Raw genomic sequence first — 21,532 nt, 5'->3', positions numbered from 1 at the left:
TGCCTGTGCGCTCTCCTGGGACACGGCAGTCCTGTTGAAGCAAGCGAGGAGCAGCCGGAGAGATCGGGGACAAAGGACATTTTGTGACTGACAGCCCATGCCCAGGGGAGTGAAATTGTAATAAAACAATTAGACCTGGAGCATTTAAAAGGATGCTGGACTCAACCCGGGCCCAAAGTGGTGAAACTCGCACATAGATGCCGGACCCTTGCAAAAAAGGGGTTCTGAACTCAGCACAGGCCCGAGGTGGGGACATCATTGCTAGAACACAGGAAAAAAAAAAGACCCAAAGTATTAAGGGGCTGTGGTCTCAACCCGGTCCCAAGGTGGTGAAACCAACCTAGAGGAACCAGACCATTGAAGGGGTCTTGATACGAGCCGGGCCTGAGGAGCTGAAATTAAACTACACAAGTACGATAAAAATCTTAAAAGGGACTTTGGATACTAAATCTCAGGGGGATGGCACGCTGGCCGCGCCGAAAATGGAAAGAACACCCTTACCAGGCTCCAATGGGGGGCCGGGAGACATTGGAGCCCAACTGAACAACAGACCTGTGGGCTTGGAACACTACTGGAATATTGGAGTCAGTGGAGACAGAGGTCCATAGAAGTGAGCTCCTCCAGATTTGAGTAGGACCAGAGATAGTTTAAGGAGCAGAGGGACACAGACTCCAACGGTACCGCCTTGGTTAACAGTACCTCAGGTGAACACCATTGTTCGGGGCTGGGGCGGGTAGGCACCTCAATGAGACATGGGCCAATATTGAACTAACTGAGTGCAGGCGCGTAATTTGGTGTTAAGCAGCAGGTGTCCTGGATCCAGCAGACCACCACCTAGAGCCAAACTGGAGCAATCAGAGTGGTCACCGGACATAGAGATACTCCACCGACCGGGATCTTGTCACTGCAATGCTTCCGGAGGAGCTTGATTGTGGACCAGGGGGGACCCATCGATCCCAGGCTAAGATTGCTGTGGGAGTAAACACACCAGCAATGGTCTTGACTGGAGACGATTTGAAGGATATACTCCAAGAAATCAAAGCAATTCGAACGGACATCCAGGCCTCAATTTGTGACCTCAAAGGGCAGGTCGACAAACTAGAAGATAAAATGGAGGGGATGGAAAACAATCATCTGCAGGCAGACTGCCTGGACATGAAATACGAGGCCCGATTGACGGATCTGGACGTGCGAGAGGAGGAAACCCTTTTAAAGTTGGATGACCTGTAAAACAGGGAATGTCGGAACAACCTTCACATTCTTGGGGTCAGAGAGCAGAAAGGAGAATCGGCTGCGGAGGTGGGAAGGAAGGTGGAAGGACTGATCAATCAGCTTTTTGCCCTGGAAGGTGTAAAGGAAGTGCAGCTGGAAAGAGCTCACAGAGGGGCAGTGGAGGAGGAAGGGGCCCGAGATCTATAGTGGTCTGCTTCCTGAGATACAGAGAGAAGATGGAGGTCTTGCAGAAGGCAAAGCGCTTGGGGAGCTTCCAATACGAGGGCGACACAATCAGGGTGTTCCAGGATCTGTCAGGACTTACCCTGACTCGTCGGATAGACTGCCGCCCCCCTCACACAATGGTTGACTGAAAGAGGTATCAGATATCGATGGTCCTTTCCATTCGCATTGTCCTGCGAGAAGGGAGAGGTGGACTTTCGTGTGACCAGCGGGCAGCAGGCTCAGCAGGTCCTCCAGGTTCTTAAAGGAGAAGATCTGAGCGAAGGTTCACAGGGGGCGTCGGTCCCCTCAGAGGAGCAGTGTGGGCTGGGGGGTCTGCACAGCGTGAAGAAGAAGATGCCAGGTGGCAGGAAGTTCAAGAAGCTTAATATCCCTCTGCAGAAGAACCCCAGAGACTCTTGAGGAAGGGAAGGGGCCCACATGGCTTTGGCAGACTAGCAGACTAAATTACTTGAGTACTGTGAGAAGGGGGGAGGAGTGGAGGTAATTTGAATGATGGGCACGGCGGATATCTGCCCTTGGTGGCCCATCACAAGGTGGGCGTCATGGTCAAGGAATCACTTTGGGTCGGGAGGGGAGGAAGGGTGGTGGGGTGGGTCATGGGTTGGGGACTATTGCGGGATATATGGTTCAAGGTTTCTCTACTGCACATAGTGGAAATGTTGGGGCACAAGAGTATGCATCCATATGTGTTGGGCTGAGGGAGGGGGCCGGGCTGAGACCCTTAAGATGAGGACTCTTAACATCAAAGGGTTGAATTCACCCACCAAGCACTCCCTGCTCGGGAGGGAGATTTGGAAACAGGAACCTAGATGTACTATTAGTACAGGAAACACGATTACTCCACGGCGAAGAGAGGCGCATCCCAGGGGCGCACATTGGGCAGGCCTTCTGGGTCTCCGGGCAACCAAAAAAGGGGGGAGTAGGTATCATCATTAATAGGAGAATATGGATTGTCAATCCACTGGTTTGGAAGAGGATGGATGGCAGGGCACTATTGATTGTGGGCTCCGTGGAGGGTGTTAAGTTAAGCATTGCAGCGGTGTACAGCCCCAACACAGGGCTGGTGCAGTTCTTGCAGGAGGCTATGGGAGAGATGCTTGCCCGATCAGTGAGTTTGCTACTAGGGGGGGGAGACTTTAATATGTGGGCAGACCGGGCCATGGATCAAAGTGGGGAGCAGTCTACAACAGGCAGTATGGCTGGACAACAGGGAGAGGGACTCATGGGTATATGTCGGACCAGGGGCTGGTGGATGTATGGAGGGATGGCCACCCCACAGAAAGGGGCTACACCTTCTTTTCCCATGTTCACGGTTCCCGAACAAGGATTGACTACTGGTTTGTGCTCCAGGTACACATTGCCAGTGTCATTGGTAGTGATCACCCACCCATTAGCTGGTCAGACCACGATATGGTGGTACTGGATATAGCACTGTCAGGGTTGAGGCCCTGTGAATCACTGTGGCGGTGCAATGACCTCCTGTTTAAGAACAGGGTTATCGTGAAGGAGATGCAGGAGGCAATTGGGCAGTTCTTCCAGTTGAATGACACAGGGGAGGTGGAATTGGGCATGACGCGGGATGCAGCCAAGGCAGCATGGCAAGGTCTCATTATTCGAGAAGGCACGGCAAAAAAGAGAATCAGGACCTTGCGAACGAGAAGCTCAGAGGTGAGATTCGTAAGTTGGAGGTGGCTGAAGGCAAAGGGGAAAGGGAGATGGAGGTGGACCTGAAACTAGCAAAGGAAAAGCGCCAGGAGTTGAGGGATCTGGAGAAGGGGAGGGTGATCGCTGGCCTGCAATTTTTGAAGCAAAGGTACTATGAAAAGGAGGTTAAGGCAGACGCTTTACTAGCAGCTAGGGGCTGAGAGGTGGGTGGCCGGGATCCGGGATTCAGGGGGACGGTCACATTCCCTCGCAGGGGAAGTGGCACAAGAGTTCGCCACATTCTATGAACGGCTCTACAGCAGAGAAGGGGGTATAGAAGACGGGAAACTGGGCAGAGACCTGGGGGGGAGGGGGTTCCCCTACCATGTCTTCAAAGTAGGGAGAAAGCAGAGTTGGAAAGGCATGTCACCCAAGAAGAAGTGTTAAAGGCAATAGCGGGGCTCAAACTGGGGAAGGCTCCTGGAGAAGACGGATGTACCGCTGGGTTTTACAAGACCTTTGCGGTATTCCCTTGCCCAACACCTGGCGAAACTATTTAATCACGTTCTTACAACAGGGAGGGCCCCCCCCATCCTTCGGGAGAGCATTGATAACAGTGATACCAAAAGCAGGTAGAGACCCAGAGTGTTGCAAGTCCTATCGTCCCATTTTGCTACTTAATGTTGATGTGAAAATCTTCACCAGAATGCTAGCCAGGCGAATGCATGGAATCATGCCGAAACTAGTTCACGCAGACCTTGCACCAGACACTGCATCTGATGGAGGCCTGGGCAGGGAGGGAAAGGAACCCGGTGCTGGTGGCGCTCGATGCCGAGAAGGCTTTTGATCGGGTGGATTGGGGCTTTCTAGACTGGGTCCTGCAGACATTTGGGTTTGGGGATCAGATCTTGAGGGGGATACAGGCTCTTTATGTAGCCCCGGTAGCACGAGTGACCGTTAATGGACGGCTGTCGAGGTCCTTTGATTTGCGCAGGGGGCCGAGACAGGGTTGCCCGCTTTTGCCTCTCCTATTTGCATTAAAGATGGAGGTGTTGGCAGAGCGCCTACGGGTGGCCCCACGGGTGGAAGGCATCAAGGTGGGTGAGAGGGAGTTCAAGTTAGGACTCTATGCAGACAATCTGCTGCTGCATCTGATGAACCACACCAGTTCTATCCCCGCTGCGATGGCAATAATCGAAGAATACGGGCGGTTCTCTGGGTTCAAGGTCAATAAGAATAAGTCAGCCATCTTCCCCTTCTCTGCGGAGAACTTAAGGGATGTTGAAGCGGTTAGGCCCCTGGGGTTGCAGATACAGCCTGACAGTCTTCGATACCTAGTGGTCAGCATTGTTAAACCCGGGGAAGACCTGGGGGGTGTTAACTATCCCCCTCTCTTTGATACGGTATTTGACGAGATGGAGACTTGGAGCAGGGGCCAGATGTCATGGGTAGGCTTAATGCCGTAAAAATGAACCTGCTACCCAGAGTGCTATATTTGTTTCAAATGTTGCCAATACGGGCCCCGGAGGCTTACTTGGGAAAGGCTAAAGCATGGATCTTGTGGTTTCTCTGGAAGAACCAGAAGCCTAGGGTTGGTTATGAAATGTTAATCTTACCAAAGGATCGTGCAGGGGTGGGACTCAAAGACCTTCTGTTATACTATAGGGCGGTGCAGCTTAGGGCAACAGTTCCACATCTGTGAGAGGATCCTGGGAAACAGTAGGTGTACTTGGAAAACAAACACTTGCTTCCAGCAACGGTGGGTGAATGGCTATGGGTTCCTAAGGGGAAGCTTCTGAGGAGAATCCGGGAACATCCAATTCTAGGGGTCCACTGGGAAGTGTTGAGGATGGGTGATAGGGAGGGCAGGATTACAATATGGCCCTCTCCAATTAATCACATTTGGGCTCCCCCTGTGAGGGAGGCTGCACTTAGCCCTGGTTAAAAGATCCTTACCCAGATTCTTTAGCTCACTATCTTTCACAGAGGAGAAATATCCAAAGCATATCAGTCTTTGTCCTGCCCTGGGGCAATTCAGCACCTAAATGCTTGGCAACGCACCTCTGAACAAGAGTACCAACAGCAACCCCAGTAAAGTGTAAGCAAGGGGTCCACATCTGGATTACTCTAGTAATTTAGGGTGAGGCCCAAAGTTACCTAAATTATGCAAATTAACAAGGGCGGTCCTGGAGTCCCTCTGCCAGATATTAGTCCTGGTTACAAGATCCTTACCCAGATTCATTCTAACCCTTCCAGCCATCACCTCTTTGTTTTTGCTTTGTGGGAGATACCAGGCATGGTTTGAGGGCGGACTTAGGCACATGGGCCAACTTTGGAAGGGAGGGAAATTCGTGAGTATTCAAGAGTAGAGGAAGCCCTAGGTATAGGTAAGCTACTAGTATTACTCTACCTTAGATTGAAGGGTATGTTTACTGTCGAAAAGTGGAAGGAGTTAATTCAGAGGGATCTCACACTGGTGGAGAAGGTATTGGACGGGCACGCAGACATGAAGGGTCTTATCTCACAACTATATAGGGCTCTCTTGGAATCTAAGGGGGGCAGTTCAGGGACTCTGCCGGAATAGGAAAGGGATTTGGGAAGGGAGCTGGATGAGAACCTTAGGCAACAGATGTGTCAGAGAGCCTTCAAGACATCGATATCCTGCCAATATAAACCTCATGGTGTGAAACTATGTTAGGCAGAATCCTGGGCAATGCCCTTAGGGACCACTACACAAGATTAAGACTACAGGTGGTAGTACAATTTCACCTTTGGTACAAGCCTGTACTACACAGCTGGAGTGGTAGCAGTAGCGGAGCAGCCAGACCTATCTCAAGAGCAAATGAGCAGTAGTAGAGATTACACAAAGGACTACAATTACTGTGACTCAAGCAAACACTGACTCAAGGTTTTTGGTTAAAAAGTAAAAGTACATTTATTTTTAGACCATCTGTTCATAAAACACTTCACTTCTATTAAATTAAAACCACACTTCAAATACACTACACACAACCAATTTCCCCTGTGCAGAACAATTCAAGGTAAGTACCTTTGGATTTGACAGACCGGTGTTGTGAAACAAAGACGTTACCGGGAGTTGTTATGCGATCACTTTTTGACAGTAATGAGAGTTCGGTCTTACGAAAGAGAAGAGTAACCGCAAGAAGAAATTTTACTGTAGTCACACACACTTAGCACATGAATTAACACAAGAGAGTTAGGGACAAAAATCATTGGCAATACTTTTGTCAAGGCAGATAGAATCAAGAGACACTTTCGAAAACGTAGATAAAAGTCAATAGGCCTGCGCCAGTGTCAATGGGACAGGTGTCCTGTTGTCGAGGATCACACGGTTAGAACAGTTCACGATTCGAGATTGCCAGGAGTACTTAGATATTGTCAAAAGGCAAGCAAAAGTTATAAGAGGGAAGGAAGATAAGGACAAGCCTTTGGTGAGGAGAAAAAGGGGTTCACCCTAGTTCCTCGAAGCCAGACACAGTACCTTATTCGTATGAAGAAAAGCTGGTGCCACGGCAGTTGTTCCTGGTAGTTCCTGCATACTCACGGTTCCTGGAGCTTCAGTCGTGGGGACAAGAAGGAGGACGTCTGGAGCGATCTGCACTACCCAAGGATGAAGCCAGCAGTAGCAAAGCAACGGTGAATAAAAGGTGCGCTCCTTTAAAACAGGAGAGGCTCTTCAGATGGCTATCCGGACCACTACAGCTGTGTGCAGCGATTTCGACCAAGAAGAGGATCCTCTGGCTGTGGAAGGTGAGCTGGTTGATCCCACCAGGCTCAGGAGAAGATGACTCCGGACTGGATCTTCTCTTGTCGTTGAAGGGTAGACAGCTCAGGACTGCAGCAGGGCTTCACCGGGACTCGGGAATTTCAGCAGCCGTCTTCTTCTCCGCTTCTCTTCGGTTCCTTGCAGCTCCAGTGGCGACTCTGACTTCCAGCCCAAGAGTCCTACCTTTTATGCCGAAATCCCCCATTCACACAGCCTTGCTGTCAATCACTCAGCAGGGGGGTTGTCTGGCCCGGACAACCACCTCAGCCAATCAAGACAAAGTGCGACTTGGGTCTCCAAGGAGACCCTGTGCAGGGGGTGACTACACCCCTCCCTCACATTCAGCCCACCTAGTCACCCAGACGCCAAAGGAGGGCTTCTGGACAGAAGCCTGCCAAATGCCGGCGAACAAAGGAGGCAAACCTGGTTTGCCGCGCAAAGTAAAACACAAGAAGGACTTTAACAAAAAGAAATGGTGATAAAACCCAACCCGAGCCAAAATAAAAAGTATTTGGTCAAGCGGGTTTAAGTTCGAGGCTAATACAATAGCCTAAAACAGTACCACGTTTATATAGTATAATCGCGGTAGAAAAGTTAGGGTAGATACCACTGCCACCAGCCAAGTCTTAGTGTTAAGAGAGCAAAATAAAGCTCAGAGAGGCACAGACAAAAAGGGGTAGGAATTAACCCTTTCCATTACTCCATGTAAAATGGGGTGTACTGGGTCTGCAGTTTAAATGACTATATAAAGTTAATGGCAACTTTACCTGTTTCTGGGGGACAGTAGTCAGCCCCAGAAAAATGGAGTCAGGGGGAAGTCTCAAAGAAGGTGCTGTGTAACACACACAAAAAGTGGGGCTCATGGAGTGGTGTAGCTCCAGAGCCCAAGATCACACAAACAGTAGAAATACACATGCAAGAGTGGGAAAAAGGCTCACACTCTTACCAGGTGGAAAAATAAACCCCATAAATCCAGCAAAGCTGCTGAGGGACTCACTAGGTGAGGGAAATTAGCCATAAAAAGAGAATTCTTCCTAACAAACTACTACATCGTTGGCAGTAAGACCTGATACGTCTCTCCAAAATGTTTCGCAAGGTGAACCCCCATTGTTGGCATGGATGCGGTATGTTGGCAGATTACTGGCATATTTGGTGGGGCTGCCCCAGAGTGCAGGTGTTCTGGAGGGAGGTTATGGGTTGGATTACAGATGAAAGGGAGGGGGGGGTTTGGTATTTGATCCCATGTTCGTGCTTTTTGGTCTTGAGGGGTTGTTGGAGGGCTTGTCCCTAAGATTTAACTGTGACATTGAATGCTGGTTCATGTTTTTTGAAAATAATAAAATTCAATTTACAAAAAAAAATCCAGAACGAATGTTGTCTCAAGTTGTGGGAGCTTAAGCGTTATATCTTCGCCCCTGGGATGCATAGGCACATGGTCCACAACGAAAAAAGTTAACAAATGCGTATTGCTGGCATGCTGCTCCTTAAAACGTTTGGCCATAGGATAAGGAGGATCAGATGTCCTAAGGGCTCTAAGGTGTTAGAGAATCCTCATATTGAGCCGCCAATGTACCATTTATATCATGGGCAGCTGAGCACATACACAACAAATGTGGTCTTTCATGTAATAAAATGTTGATGACACAAGAAGAAGCAGTTACTGGATGTACAAATGTTTTCTGTGCAACTGCATGGGCACAGACTTTACATTTCTGGCACTTGGGGGAAACCCACAGGAAATGTTGACAACCACCCACTATGCGCCAGAGGCCTTTTATCAGGAGCAAGAAATCTGGAGACTAACTTGTCTCTCAATGAGGGTGCCAGTCTAAATTTTAAATTAGGACACGGCGGAAGCAACAATGACAAATCCTTATCCATTCTGAGGACATGCCAATGTCTTTGAATTATCTTCCTCACACTCTGGGAAGAGGTGCTAGATGTTAAAACAAGGCGTGGATCACAATTATCCGCCTCATGATGTGTTATATTCATATTCAACAAATGCTCTCTCAAGCTCTCTTGCCTTGACATAAGCGTTCTCAATGACCCCTTTAGAATAACCACGAGAAAGAAAATGCTGCAAGGCCTGGGAGCAACACTGATCAAATTTAGCCAGATCCGAGCAGTTTGCATGGTAATGTGCAAATTCCACATAGGGGATACTATTCTTACAACTCGTAGGGTGACTGCTGGAAGCATGGAGGGGGGGACTTGAACTGGTCGGTTTTTTATGTACATAGGTGTGTATCACATTGATATCTAATGTAACATTTACATCAAGAAACACAATTTCTGAAGTACTATGAATCTCTATAAAAGACAGATTCACACTGTTAAGATTAAGCTGTTTGACAAACACAACCAATCCAACCTCAGTCCCCTTCCACATAACAAAAACATCATATATAAAACACCACCAGTCTATGACTGACCAGTGTATGTTTCACTTAAAATGGTGGCCTCCCACCATCCCATAGTTAAGGTATGGTACGACGGAGCAAATGAACTGCCCATAGTACTTGATGGAAGAACAGATTCTCAAACAAGAAAACATTGCTAGTCAGGCAGAAGGTTAGCATTTCCAAAATCATGGTGCTGGGAGATAAAAAGTTGAGAGAATCTGTATCCAAGAAATATTTACAGGCTCTCACACCCACAGAGTGATCAACAGAAGTGTATAAAGAAGCCACATCTAACGTTGCCAAAATTAAACCATCTTCACAGGGAACCACATTAATGCGCTGTAAAAATCTTTAGTATCACGCAGAAATTAAGGCAAAACAGAAACAAAAGAAATCAAAGTCATCAATAAAACACGATAGATTTTCCAACAAAGAACCTGATAGTGTGATAATAGGTCTCCAAGGTGGCCGAATCAAGGATTTATGAATTTTGGACAAACAATTGATCGTTGGAATAGTGAAGGAAGAACGAACCAAACATTGTACAGTGTCATCATCCAGAATGACTGACTGAAACCACTTATTGACAAGTGCCATCAAATCGCACTGAATCTTGGAAAAAGGACTGGTGGATAACTGATGATAACATGACTGACCTCTTAGCTGTTGAAAAGCTTCTGACACACAGCTAACATGGTCTTGTGAGACAATATTAGAAACCGTATTTGAGGGTTTCATAATGACTTGCGTGAGACTTTGTAGCTCCTGTAGAGAATCAAATTGTAACTTGATCACATTTCTTTTTGTAGTACATGCAGAAGATAAAATGCAATGTATGCAGATCAGCAATGCACAAGTCATGAAACGCTTCTACACACCCTCCACTAGGCATAGGTGGATTGCATTTTGATTTGCTTTTCTAATGAGTGGTACTTGGCCAATCAGGATCTATATCAAAGCCTCCGAAATTGATGTTGACAGGATCAATGTAAATATCCACCAAATTGGCTAAAGAATCAATGTCAGAAATCAACAAATCTGTATTCCCTTGTCGAAGTACAAATTTCAATTTAGAAACCGTTGGCGGATTTATTGCAAAAAACTTTTAAAACTTTATTTTCCAGAAGAATTGATCAAAATCTAACCACATCTGGAAATAATCAAATAAAAAAAGTTGAGACCAATCTTCAGAAGGTCAGTCTGATGATTTGTCAGCTGATTGGACGATAAATTAAGTTGCATGTTGCTACTTGATGTAATTTCTTTCCCCTTCATCCAAAGTGCGTTCATCAGCTGTAAGGGTCTCTGCCTGTGTCCTTGCCCACGTCCCCCTCTGCAGGTTTTCTTCCCATCATCTGGCCACAACCTCTTCCTCTTGCACAACCACTGCCCCGTTTTGGGGTTTTTGCCACCTTGACACAGGAGCTCCTCTAAAGAATTAAGCCTTATAGTTGGTTCTTCATTTTCAGAGTTAGAGAGGTCTGATTCGGAAGACATCGAAGCCGCAGTTGGCTATTCCAATGTAATCTACGTTAGCCTTGAGTGCTTTTCTCAACACATCAAAACGCTTGCCGAAGGTGTACACCATCCCAGTTTCGTAATCCGTTTTTTATCACAGATACATTTCCCATGCTTACACTGTTTAATTTCTTTTCTCGTAAGACACCAGATTGATATTGATCTTAGCCCTTAACTTATTACCTTCCTCAGTGGATGGTATCTCCTTTAGCTAATTTTCTATTGCTTCTATTGATTTCAGTACAAGACTGTGGTCTGATTTTACATATATGGCCAAAAGGGTTAAAAAGCATGCAGAACATTCATTCGTGACCTGCCCTCATTCTTCCAACATAGCTGGATCTTGGACCTCGAAAGAAGGGGTGGTCATCATGAACAGGCCTCTTGGAATACATCCAATATGCAAACAATTGTATGTATCCTATTAAAGTGGAAGGACCAGCACCCGCCATATGACTGCGATTGGCTACGAGATTTGACCTGGGTTAATGAGTGCGAGGACATGTATTTAACAATGGAGTCAGCAACTTCTTGCGCCAGAGACATATGGGGTGAGTTTCGATGGTTGTTAGCTAAGATTTAAGTGTCAAATACATTTATGATAAACCAAATCCTGTATGTGTATTCACGTACGAGTAGTGAGCATTCAGTTTAGGATTGTCATGATTACGTTGGCAAACTCTGTATGATGATCATGTTTCTATAATGCTTGCCGAAGGTCATTTAAATAAAGCTTTAAAAAAATATGTAAACAATGTTGCAAATAATGTTCCTCTGACCATTTGGAAATTTCATGTTTTTGATGTTTCTCCATTTTTTCAAGTAAAGCAATTTCTGTGTTGGTAACTGTTTCATTCTGCTTGTTTGTACTGCCAGCTCGACCCATGGCTAAAATTTGCTATTCATCAAATAAAGTCTGTGCCTGTACCAGGCTAGCTGCTTCCCTTGTGCCCTGCATGACGTCTTGTAATAATGTGAAAATAACGGCTCCCAAAATGACCTTTCCAACAGTATAAGCTCAATTGAACATAACTGCTCGGAGATACTCTGGTGTGAAGAGAAATGAAGCAACAGTTCCTGCATTAGTACATACATTATGTTAGACACGCTAAAAACACAACCCTGGTATGCTGCAATGTCTATCCACCGACACACATCTCGACATAGCCTTCGGCATGCATAGCTGGCTGTCAAGTCCTGTGGATGCTCCTGTCCTCTCTCCGATCAGCATATGAATATGCCACCAGTCGCCGTTTGAGAGCCCGCCTTTGCGTAGGCGAGTCACCCCGCGTTGAAAAAGTAAATTACAACGGTGCAGATCCTACATGGTATGCGGCATGTAAATATAGAAAGAAAAAAAAATTGGCAAACTATGCCGCATGGAGTGGTACGACCGCACTCCAAGATCAAAGTGGGCAAAAAAATTCACCAATCCGGCGAAATGTCACAGAAAGTTTTATTCAAGTTCATTTGAATGAGGACATCATGACAAAAGGGTCCAACGGTCTGTTGTGACGTGTTTTGCACTAACAGGTGCTTGATCAGACAATATTCGGGTTGGCAACAAAGTTTTTTTTTTTTTAATATAACATTTTATTGTTTTTTAAACACAAAGAAAACATACAGCCCCGAACAACGGGGTAACCGATATTTCCCTTTCCCGCCCATTCGTAGTTCCACATCTTGTTCCACATACAGAGGAGCTTGGTACAACCGGACATTTAACCACATTAATATTGCGCAAACTGGTTCCCTTACGAGTCCTTGGGTTTTAGCACAGTCTGTCCATACAGGTTACTGTTCAGTGTGCATCTTCCCATTTTTGCCATATTTTCTGAGCTTTCTCAGGACATCCCCGGGCTGTATACACTCTTTTTTCCATCGCAATACAAATGTCCACATCTGTTAACCATTGCTCATAAGTCGGTGCTGTTGCAGAGCCCGAGAGTTGCGCTATATTTCTTTTCATTATTGCAGAGGTGGTAGATAGAAACGCTTTTTCATAATTTGTTAGCTCGATATCCTCTTCTATTCCCAACAGTAGTTGTTTGGGGCTCATGTGAATTCTTTTGCCCATTACCCTTGACAGTTCGCTGCAGCATTGCTGCCAGTATCGTTGGATGACGGCACATTCCCACAGAATGTGATAGTAGGAGCCTTCCTCCCTTTTACATCTCAGGCAGTGCGGGTCGGTGGTTTTCCCCCAGTTGAATAGTGCTACCCTCGGGTAATAAATTCTTTGCAGTACCTTCAGTTGTATTAACCTGAACCTGGAGGAGATAGCCACCTCTCTGGGGAACATTAATGCAGCCACCCAGTCCTCAGGAAGTATGACGCCCACATCCCTCTCCCATTTGGCCTTCAAACCTGATAGTTCTTTCGTGGCGAAGGAAGTTATGGCACTATATAAGGTAAACGTGACTTTGTGTCTAATCATTTCTGGGAACAGGTTGCGTTCCAGCGGGGAATAGTCTGGCATGTCTATCATATCGGGGAGATGGACCTGTAGCGCATGTTTAAGTTGCATATAGTGGTATTGTTCATCGGGGGAAGCGTAAAAGTGGTGGCTAAAACTTCAAATGGTATTATTTCGTTTTCTCTCACTACGTCCCCAATATTCGTAATGCCTAGTTGGGACCAGGAGCGCCATTTAGGGAGTTTGTTCACTTCCGGGAGGTGTTTATTATTCCACAGTGGTTGTGCTGGGGTTAGCTTCCCGTCCCAGCCTAAGTATTTATGAGTATCTGACCATATTAATATGTGTCTGCATGGATGGGGCTGCAGCCCGGTCTTTTTGGCAATTGAGGCATTTCATGATGGGTCTTTCTTGTGGGTTGGAATTCCGGCATTCTGTTGTGCGGTAGTGTGGTGTCCCTGTGTAGTTTATCATTTATTATTGCCATTTGACTGGCCCAGTAATATGTTTGCAGTCGGGGGAGTCCGATTCCACCTTCCCATATGGATCTTTGTAGGGTCTTGAGTGCCAGACGTGGGCATCCCCCTTTCCATAGCAATTTCCTGAGTATTTGATTTATTCTATGAAACTCACTGGTCGCAACAGGCAGTGGAGCATTTTGCAATATATAAAGAAAGCGGGGGAGGGCCATCATTTTGAAAAGTGCAGCGCGTCCTAATAGTGTAAGTGGTAAGGACATCCAATGTTGGACGTCATCTTTGAACTTTAACGTTATAGGGAGTAAGTTCTTGTGCACATAGTCTGTCAATTTATGTGTAATTTGTACGCCTAGGTATCTAAATTGCTCCCTTTCTATGCGGTATGGGCATTCGTCTGGTACTGCGTTGTTTATCTGCCTCACTGGGAACAGTATGGATTTAGACCAGTTGACACGGAGGCCGCTGAACCTGCCGTATCTTTTTAGCAACTGCGTCACGATAGGGCAAGAGTCTCGTGGGTCCTGTAGATATAATAGTAGGTCAACTGCGTATAAGGACACCTTGTCCTCCCAGTCTTCTGCCCATCTGAATCCACTCCATGTTTGTGTGAATCTTAGTAGGATTGCTAAAGGTTCGATCGCTAATGTGAATATCAAAGCTGACAGGGGGCAACCCTGTCTTGTGCCCTTAACCAGCAGGAAAGGATTTGAGACATGCCCGTTTACCTTGGTTACCACTTCATGAAGGTGATATAGCAGCTTGACCCAGCTCATAAAGTACGGTCCTATGCCCATTCGTTGCATAATCGCCCAAATTGCTTCCCAATGAACAGAGTCAAAAGCCTTTTCAAAGTCTATGGCAAGCAAGGCCAGGGGGCTCTGCAGCCCAGGTACTTTTTCCAGTGCCGTATGTAATCTGTATATATTCTGTCTAGTGGATCTCTCCGGCATGAACCCGCACTGGTCTGGGTGTATCAGTGTGTGTATAACTTGCTGTAGTCGGTTGGCCAGTACCTTTGCAAGTATCTTGGCCTCGCAGTTTATTAGGGAGATGGGTCTGTAGGAGCTGCACTTGTCAGGTGGCTTATCCGCTTTTGGTAAAACTATTATTGTGGCTTTTCTAAGGTCTGGGGGGAGGCAACCCAGGGAATGTGAGTGTTGAAAAAGGCATAGCAGGTGCGGGGAGATTACATTTGCGCCAATTTTCTTCCATATTTCGACTGGGAAGCCGTTTGGACCTGGGGTTTTCCCTGATTGGAGTTCTGACATTGCCTGGGTTATTTCTTCCTCAGTGATTTCTTGTTCTAATATGTTGAGCTGTTGCACATTTAAAGTAGGGAGAGTGATTACATCCAGAATGTCAGTCGATAGCGGTGAGGATGGTGCTCTGTACAGTTCTGTATAGTACTTTGCGAACCCCTCGGCTATGTCCTGGTCTGTTACCAGTGGATCTGGTCCTTCCGTAATCAGTTCCCTGACTTGGGTAAGGCCCAGCTCCCTACGTTCTAGCCATGCTAGTATTTTCCCGGCCTTGTCCCCTGTCTCGTATACCCTTGCTCGCATCGCTGCGTGTGCTTGTTTAGCGTTATCTAAAGTTATGTGTTGCAGCTGTTTTTGCGCTAATTGTAGCGTACTGTGCGTCGCGGGTTGGTCGTGGGTTATATGCTCAACTTCAGCATTCTGTACCTTTGTTTCGGCTTCGCGTATTTCTTCTAGATGTTTCTTTTTGTGGGCTGAGGTCCAGGCTATGATCTCACCTCTTAATACCGTCTTTAGAGCCTCCCATAGTGTTACCGGGCTGTCTACAGAGCCAATATTCAATTCAAAGTACGATTCGGTGACCTTTTGAATATGTTCTACCAGTTCTGGGAATCCTAGGTAGCAACCATTTAATGTCCAACTGGGTGGGGGAGTTGATCTGTTGGTCTTAATCGTTATTGTGAGTGGAGAGTGATCCGATATGCCTCTGGTGAGTAGGTGTGCCTCACATGCTTCATGTATATTGCTTAATGGTAGGAAGAAATAATCTAACCGGGACAGTGAGGCATGTGCTCCAGAGTGATACGAGTATTCTCTTTCGTTGGGATGCAATGATCTCCATACGTCTTGCAGCCCCAGAGCATTAGTGAATGTGGTGAGTTTAGTGCGCGTTTCTGGGTTTCTGGACCTTACATGTGTTCGATCAATGTCTATGTTCATTACTTCATTGAAGTCTCCCCCAATTAGTGTGAGATCTGCAGAGTTGGTAGCAAGTAGGGGCGTAATGTCATTGGTCAGAGGGGTTAGCAGATTGGGTGGTGCATATACAGCAGTCATGGATATAGTGCGTTCCCAGAGGGTTCCTGTTGTGTGTACGAATCTGCCTCCCGTGTCCTGTGTAACAGTGATGGGTATATATGGAAGTCTTTTGTGTACTAGGATTAATACCCCTCGCGATCCCATCGTAAAACCGGCATGTAATGCCAATCTATAGTTCGAGCGTTTAAAAAGTGTGCACTTTGTACCAGCGAGATGTGTCTCCGTTAGGAAAGCTATGTCTGGGGAGTTTCGGTTCAGTGCCTGCAGGACCAGTCGCCTTTTGATGCTATTACCAAGCCTGTTTACATTCCATGTCATCAGCCGGATGGTTCTATTTCTGTTCATGTTGGAGGTCACTGCCATTTGAGCTGTGTGACTATAGTGACGCTGTGTTGGGTTTCTAGAGATGCTGCGTGATACAGAGGCCCGTTCAGGGATTGGTCATGGTTGTGCATAAGGTGGTTATCTGCCGGGACATATGTACTCCTGTGTTTTGCGTGGCTTATTAGTAAGGAAGCTGTTGCCATGCGTGTGTTGGAACTGGTGCGGTGTTTAACATTACAACATTGAACCCCCCACCCCATACTCCACCCAACTTGAAGCATCTGTCGCCGAGTATAACAAATTCAGCACACTGTCAAAAGGACAGTCAACTCATTAACTAATAACTATTACCTAATGTTCTTTTCTCTACTCATTCTGCCACACCACCCAAATTGTTCACAATCCACACGGAGTTCGGGATCGTAGGTGGTGGCTCTTAGGGGCCCGCTGCTTACATCATGTCCCTTTGACGGATTTACGGCCAAGTGTGAACAGGATTTCACAGTACCCTTGCATGCGTATTTGGCGCGTGCCCTGGTGTAGTCTCGCTGGGTGTACATCAGTTGTCCTACCTGGTTTTTAATGCGTCAATTTTCTATTCCTTGAGCCGGACCATTTGGTTCCGGTCGAGGGGGGAGCCGCCCTCGTCACCCTCTGTCTCCCGGGAGTCTGGGCCTGCCCCCAGGGTCCGGGATCCCCAAATCCCAATTCCCGGCGATGTGTGTCTCGGCCCATTTCCAGGCCTCTTTTGGGTCCGTAAAGTGCACCGTGGTGCCGTTATGCTGGATCTCGAGTTGTGCCGGGAAAAGCAGTCCATATTTGACGTTCATAGAGTGCAGTTTCCTCTTTAGATGTTCAAAGGATTGCCTCGCTTTTTGCACTTCCCGGGTGTAGTCCGGGAAGAACGCGATTTTGGAGCCGTTGTATGTAGTCGGGCCTCCGGATCGGGCCATCTGCAGTATCACGTGTCTGTCTCGGTAGTTCAATAGCTTTGCGATGACGGTCCTCGGGGGGGCCCCAGGTATTGGACGCCTTGATGGTACTCGGTGGGCTCTCTCTATTGAAAAGAAATTGGAGAAGGATTTCGGTGCCACCAGGTCCGCTAGCAATTGCTCGAGGAAGAGCTCCATACTGGGACCTTCTGCTCCTTCCGGCAGTCCTAAAATGCGAATATTGTTACGGTGTGATCTGCCCTCTCCCTCCTCCCCTCGTGCCTCCAGAGATTTTAGACGTGTGATTGCCTGTGATAGTTGCAGGTGGACCCCGCCAAGATCATCCTCCACATTCGAGACTCTCTGTTCTACTTCCCCTGTGCGAGAGGACAGCTTTTGGAGGTCGTGTCGGAGGAACGAGACCTCTGCTGAGATGCCGTCCATTTTTTTCTCCATTGAGGAGCGAGAAGTAGCGATGGCGGCCATCACGTCCTTTAACGTCAGGTCTCCAGCCTCAGGCGGGGAGGCCGTCGGTGGTTCCACCTCCATTGCAGTGGTGGGGGTGCTAGTTGCGTATTGGTCCATGGTGCTTTGTGTGGTACCCCGTTTTGTTTTATCTTTGCCCATGGTGCCCCCTGCTCGTCTCACACGGTGGGGAAGCACCTTACAAGGTCGCGTTGCAGCAGGATGTTCTAGGGCACCAGCGCTTGTCGCACCCCTCGACACAGTCGTGCGTGTGTCTCCGGCACTGCGGAGGTCCAGTTGGCAATCTAGGGTCCCGCCGGGTCAGTGCACGCTTGTGTTCCACAGGCCCGCAAGGAGGAGCTAGCTCTGGGTCCCTCCTCCCCTCCTCGTAGTGCTTCGGCGGCCCGTGTTCTCCTCAGTCGTTGGCCGCCGCGGCCATTTTGGCGGGCATTTCCTCGCGCCCAGGGGGCCTCCGGGTTTGCGAAGTAGATGCTGAGCGGATTTCGTCCGGGAGTCAGGATTTCTTCCATGGGTGCTATACCGCTTTAGGTCAGCTCGGGTGTCTTTCCAGGCTGGTTCGGTCCGTCCAAAGGATATTTAAACAGGATATTGCGGGCGGCCAGAGGGAGCTCACGGGACTCACGTCCTTGCTGCTCGCATGCTGGCCACGCCCCCGGCATCAAAGTTTTTAAATACATTAAGGTCCCTTTTCTTCTTCAATAGCAGTACACACAATAGAAATTACAAAAGGCAAGCAGGCACACATGTTGGAATGGTGAGCTACTGACTCCATGCTGCTTAACATAACATGGACTGCCTCAATTAAATATTATAAATGAGTTATATCACCAATATGTTTGTTACAATCAAAAATGGGACATACTTAGCAACAATATTCATACATTAAATATAAATATATAAACAAATAAGTAACCAAAGATTATCATAATCAACCAGATAACCACAATTCAATACAAAAAATTAGAAGCCCATACTAAAAAAGCAGCATAAAGTATAAAGTGCAGGTGCAAACCAAGCTAGAGTAGCTTACAGTGCTAATGCATATAGCAGCAGATGGCCACACACAAACCTCACTGAGCGTATAGCTAACAGCAAATTTACACAATATCTTAGTGACCCCCATCAATGTGGAGGTCGAAGTAAATTACTATGTGATTTTCATTGTGTAAAACTGCGAGAAAAGCTGGTTGTAGGAACATTTGAGAATACCTGCAAAAAAGCGATATTAAATACAAATGTCCATGTAACAAAACCTAAAGTGCATGTGCTTTAGATAACAAAACCTGTTGATAAAAACAAAAATCTAAGGCAGAAAAAAACACTGGTCTCAGACAATGCAAGTGGGCAGTGGACCGAGTCATTATCAATGCATCTTTCCTTTATAATACAACGTTAAGGTATGCCGAGGACACTTTGTGTAGAGCCCAGAGATATATTGAATATCGACCTATCCAAGGTCTATATCAGTCTAACATATTGGATAACCTTACTGTTGGTCTTGGTGTGAGATTTTGGAACAGCGTGGTTAGTGAACGTACAGTGGACTGAGGTCAATGACCCATTGACTGCACGTTGAAATAATTATTTCGAGGTATGCAGACAATATTTGTAGAGCCTAGAGATATATGGTTAATTTATTTTTTTCCCAGTGACGATGTACGCCAGACTGTGTATCTTATGAGGTATTTCACTGAGTGTACACTAGCTAATATTTTTGAGAGAGTACATAACACTATTGTTTTTCTCCCTCTCCAATTTTGTTGACCACATTGGGCGTGATGTGACTTTTAATTGGTGATTGAAACAAAGCTTTCTTTGAGGTAGTTTTACCTATGTTTTAGTTATCATTGGTGATGTTTTAGAAGAAAGGCTAGAATGATGGGTATTTACATATAAGAATAATTGGATGATTTTGATTACTGTTCTAAGTGCAGGAGGGTATTTCCCTGTTGATGGGACGCAAAGTCCCGAAACGCATAGGATTTATTTATACCAGCTTGAAACCCTCATTTCTTTTCATTAATAATTCCATTTAGATACTGATTGAGTTAAGTGCCCCTAATTTGGTGTGCCATTAACAACAAAAAGGATTTATTACCTGTGTGTGATACGAAAAGAGAACTAACAAGTGTTTTTCGTTCTGTATAGGTGTTTGTAAGAGATAGAATATCTTTGTTATGAAATATATTTTTTGAATGATTCTAGGTCAAATAAGGACATGATTAATATGTGAGATTCTTAACTGATTTTGTAATAAAAAGATTATGTTTTGTGTATATATGAACATTTGAGAACTTTTGTTCTGAATTTTTTTTTAGATTTGTAGAACCTTATGTTCACACGATTAGAGTGAGTGCTGGTAGTGTTCCGGGCAGTCCAAGCCCAGATATATTTACAAATAAATTACGGCACACATGGCTACACACAAACCTCAATGAGCATATAGCGGATGGCAAACGTGCACACTAACTTATGGTTGACTTGCTCCTAATGAGTTGACCAAATCCACAATGACCAAATGATGGCTGTTTTAATCGCTGTATACCCTACATAACAAGGATTAAAAAGGCACACATGCTATCTGCAGGTTTAAGGTAAAAAATGAAGCGAAAAAGTGTCAATGCTATGACAATGCTATGACAAATGTTTGAAAACAATAGCAGAATTGAGACTTTTGTTAGTGTCTTGATAACAAACATACATTCATTTGTTTTTGAAAAGGAGGGAAGACTCCATCCAAAATGCACACAAAAGCCTAATGATGCATGTGAGCTCTATGCATATAGAGCCAGATTGATAAACGCTGTATGGCAGGAAACACTATAGGAAGTCACTAACGGAAGGATAGGATTCAAAACATGTGTACAAGGTATGTGATCATACATGTAATAACAGAAGTAAATCCAATTCTACCTATATGAGTCCAATGGCACATGGAATTCCTCTTCTGGCTTTGCTACACCCATGGGTTCCAGTAGCTTCACATTCATCACAAATTTATAGATCATAAATGGGATGGCAAAATGATTCTTGATCTGTTAAAGAGTAATAAGCATATTACCTAAACATTACATACAGGTATTTTAAAAAATGCTTTAAATTGGACATTCTTGCTTCTCCAACATTCAGACATGTTAGCGCCCTAACACCCTGAGAGCGTGTCAAAGAATGTCCCGGGAGGTTAGCTCAGCGGCAATGTGCTCGCCTTGGAAGAAAGACGACACAGAGCTACAAAGGTTCGATCCCCGGGTCTGCGCTTATAGAAACCTCTGGGTATTAAGCATGTTAGAAATAACCTATCGTATCATATCATATCAATGGCACAGGTCACTCTCCTATTTTGTCCTCAATCTGTCTGGTACAATGTTAAAAAGTTACTTACCTCCTGGTAATGTTCTTTCTGATGGATGTTTCTCCCACGGATTTCTCATCTATGATATTGTATTCGCGGTATCCCTGTTCTTCAGAACATTTTCTGATACGGGGGCGCTGCATAGCTCTGCATCAGCTTCACCCGTGCCTGGCATGACGTCTGGGGCCAGGTTATATCGAGGCGCTGACCCCGGGACGTCAGTTCCTCCCTTTTTTCCTAGCACTCCGACACCAAGGGATCATGGAATCAATGCTATACTAGCAGTCCCCCAAGAGGGGTAGGCTGGAAGAGCGATGAAGAATCTGTGGGAGGAATATCCATCAAAACTAACACTACCAAAAGGCAAGTAATTTGCTCTTCTAATGGATTCCTTCATCCCATGGATTCCTCATCTATGACAGACTCCCCATAGA

The 21,532-nt window shown here is 46.1% G+C and overlaps 1 protein-coding gene across 4 annotated transcripts in view; it reads right to left on the bottom strand.

Annotated features, from left to right (window-relative positions):
- The window catches only part of VPS13C (vacuolar protein sorting 13 homolog C), a 5,236,720-nt gene that overhangs the window by 1,832,548 nt on the left and 3,382,640 nt on the right, over positions 1-21,532 (bottom strand). For all 4 annotated transcript variants that reach the window (XM_069624493.1, XM_069624490.1, XM_069624491.1 and 1 more), the window contains one exon: positions 20,660-20,781. In XM_069624493.1, coding sequence (XP_069480594.1) covers positions 20,660-20,781 — 122 coding nt within the window. The remainder of the gene's footprint in view (positions 1-20,659; positions 20,782-21,532) is intronic.

Source organism: Ambystoma mexicanum, chromosome 11 (assembly GCF_040938575.1).
Source record: "Ambystoma mexicanum isolate Mex_15411 chromosome 11, UKY_AmexF1_1, whole genome shotgun sequence".
Taxonomy (NCBI): domain Eukaryota; kingdom Metazoa; phylum Chordata; class Amphibia; order Caudata; family Ambystomatidae; genus Ambystoma; species Ambystoma mexicanum.
This window is presented reverse-complemented; position numbering and strand designations above follow the sequence as displayed.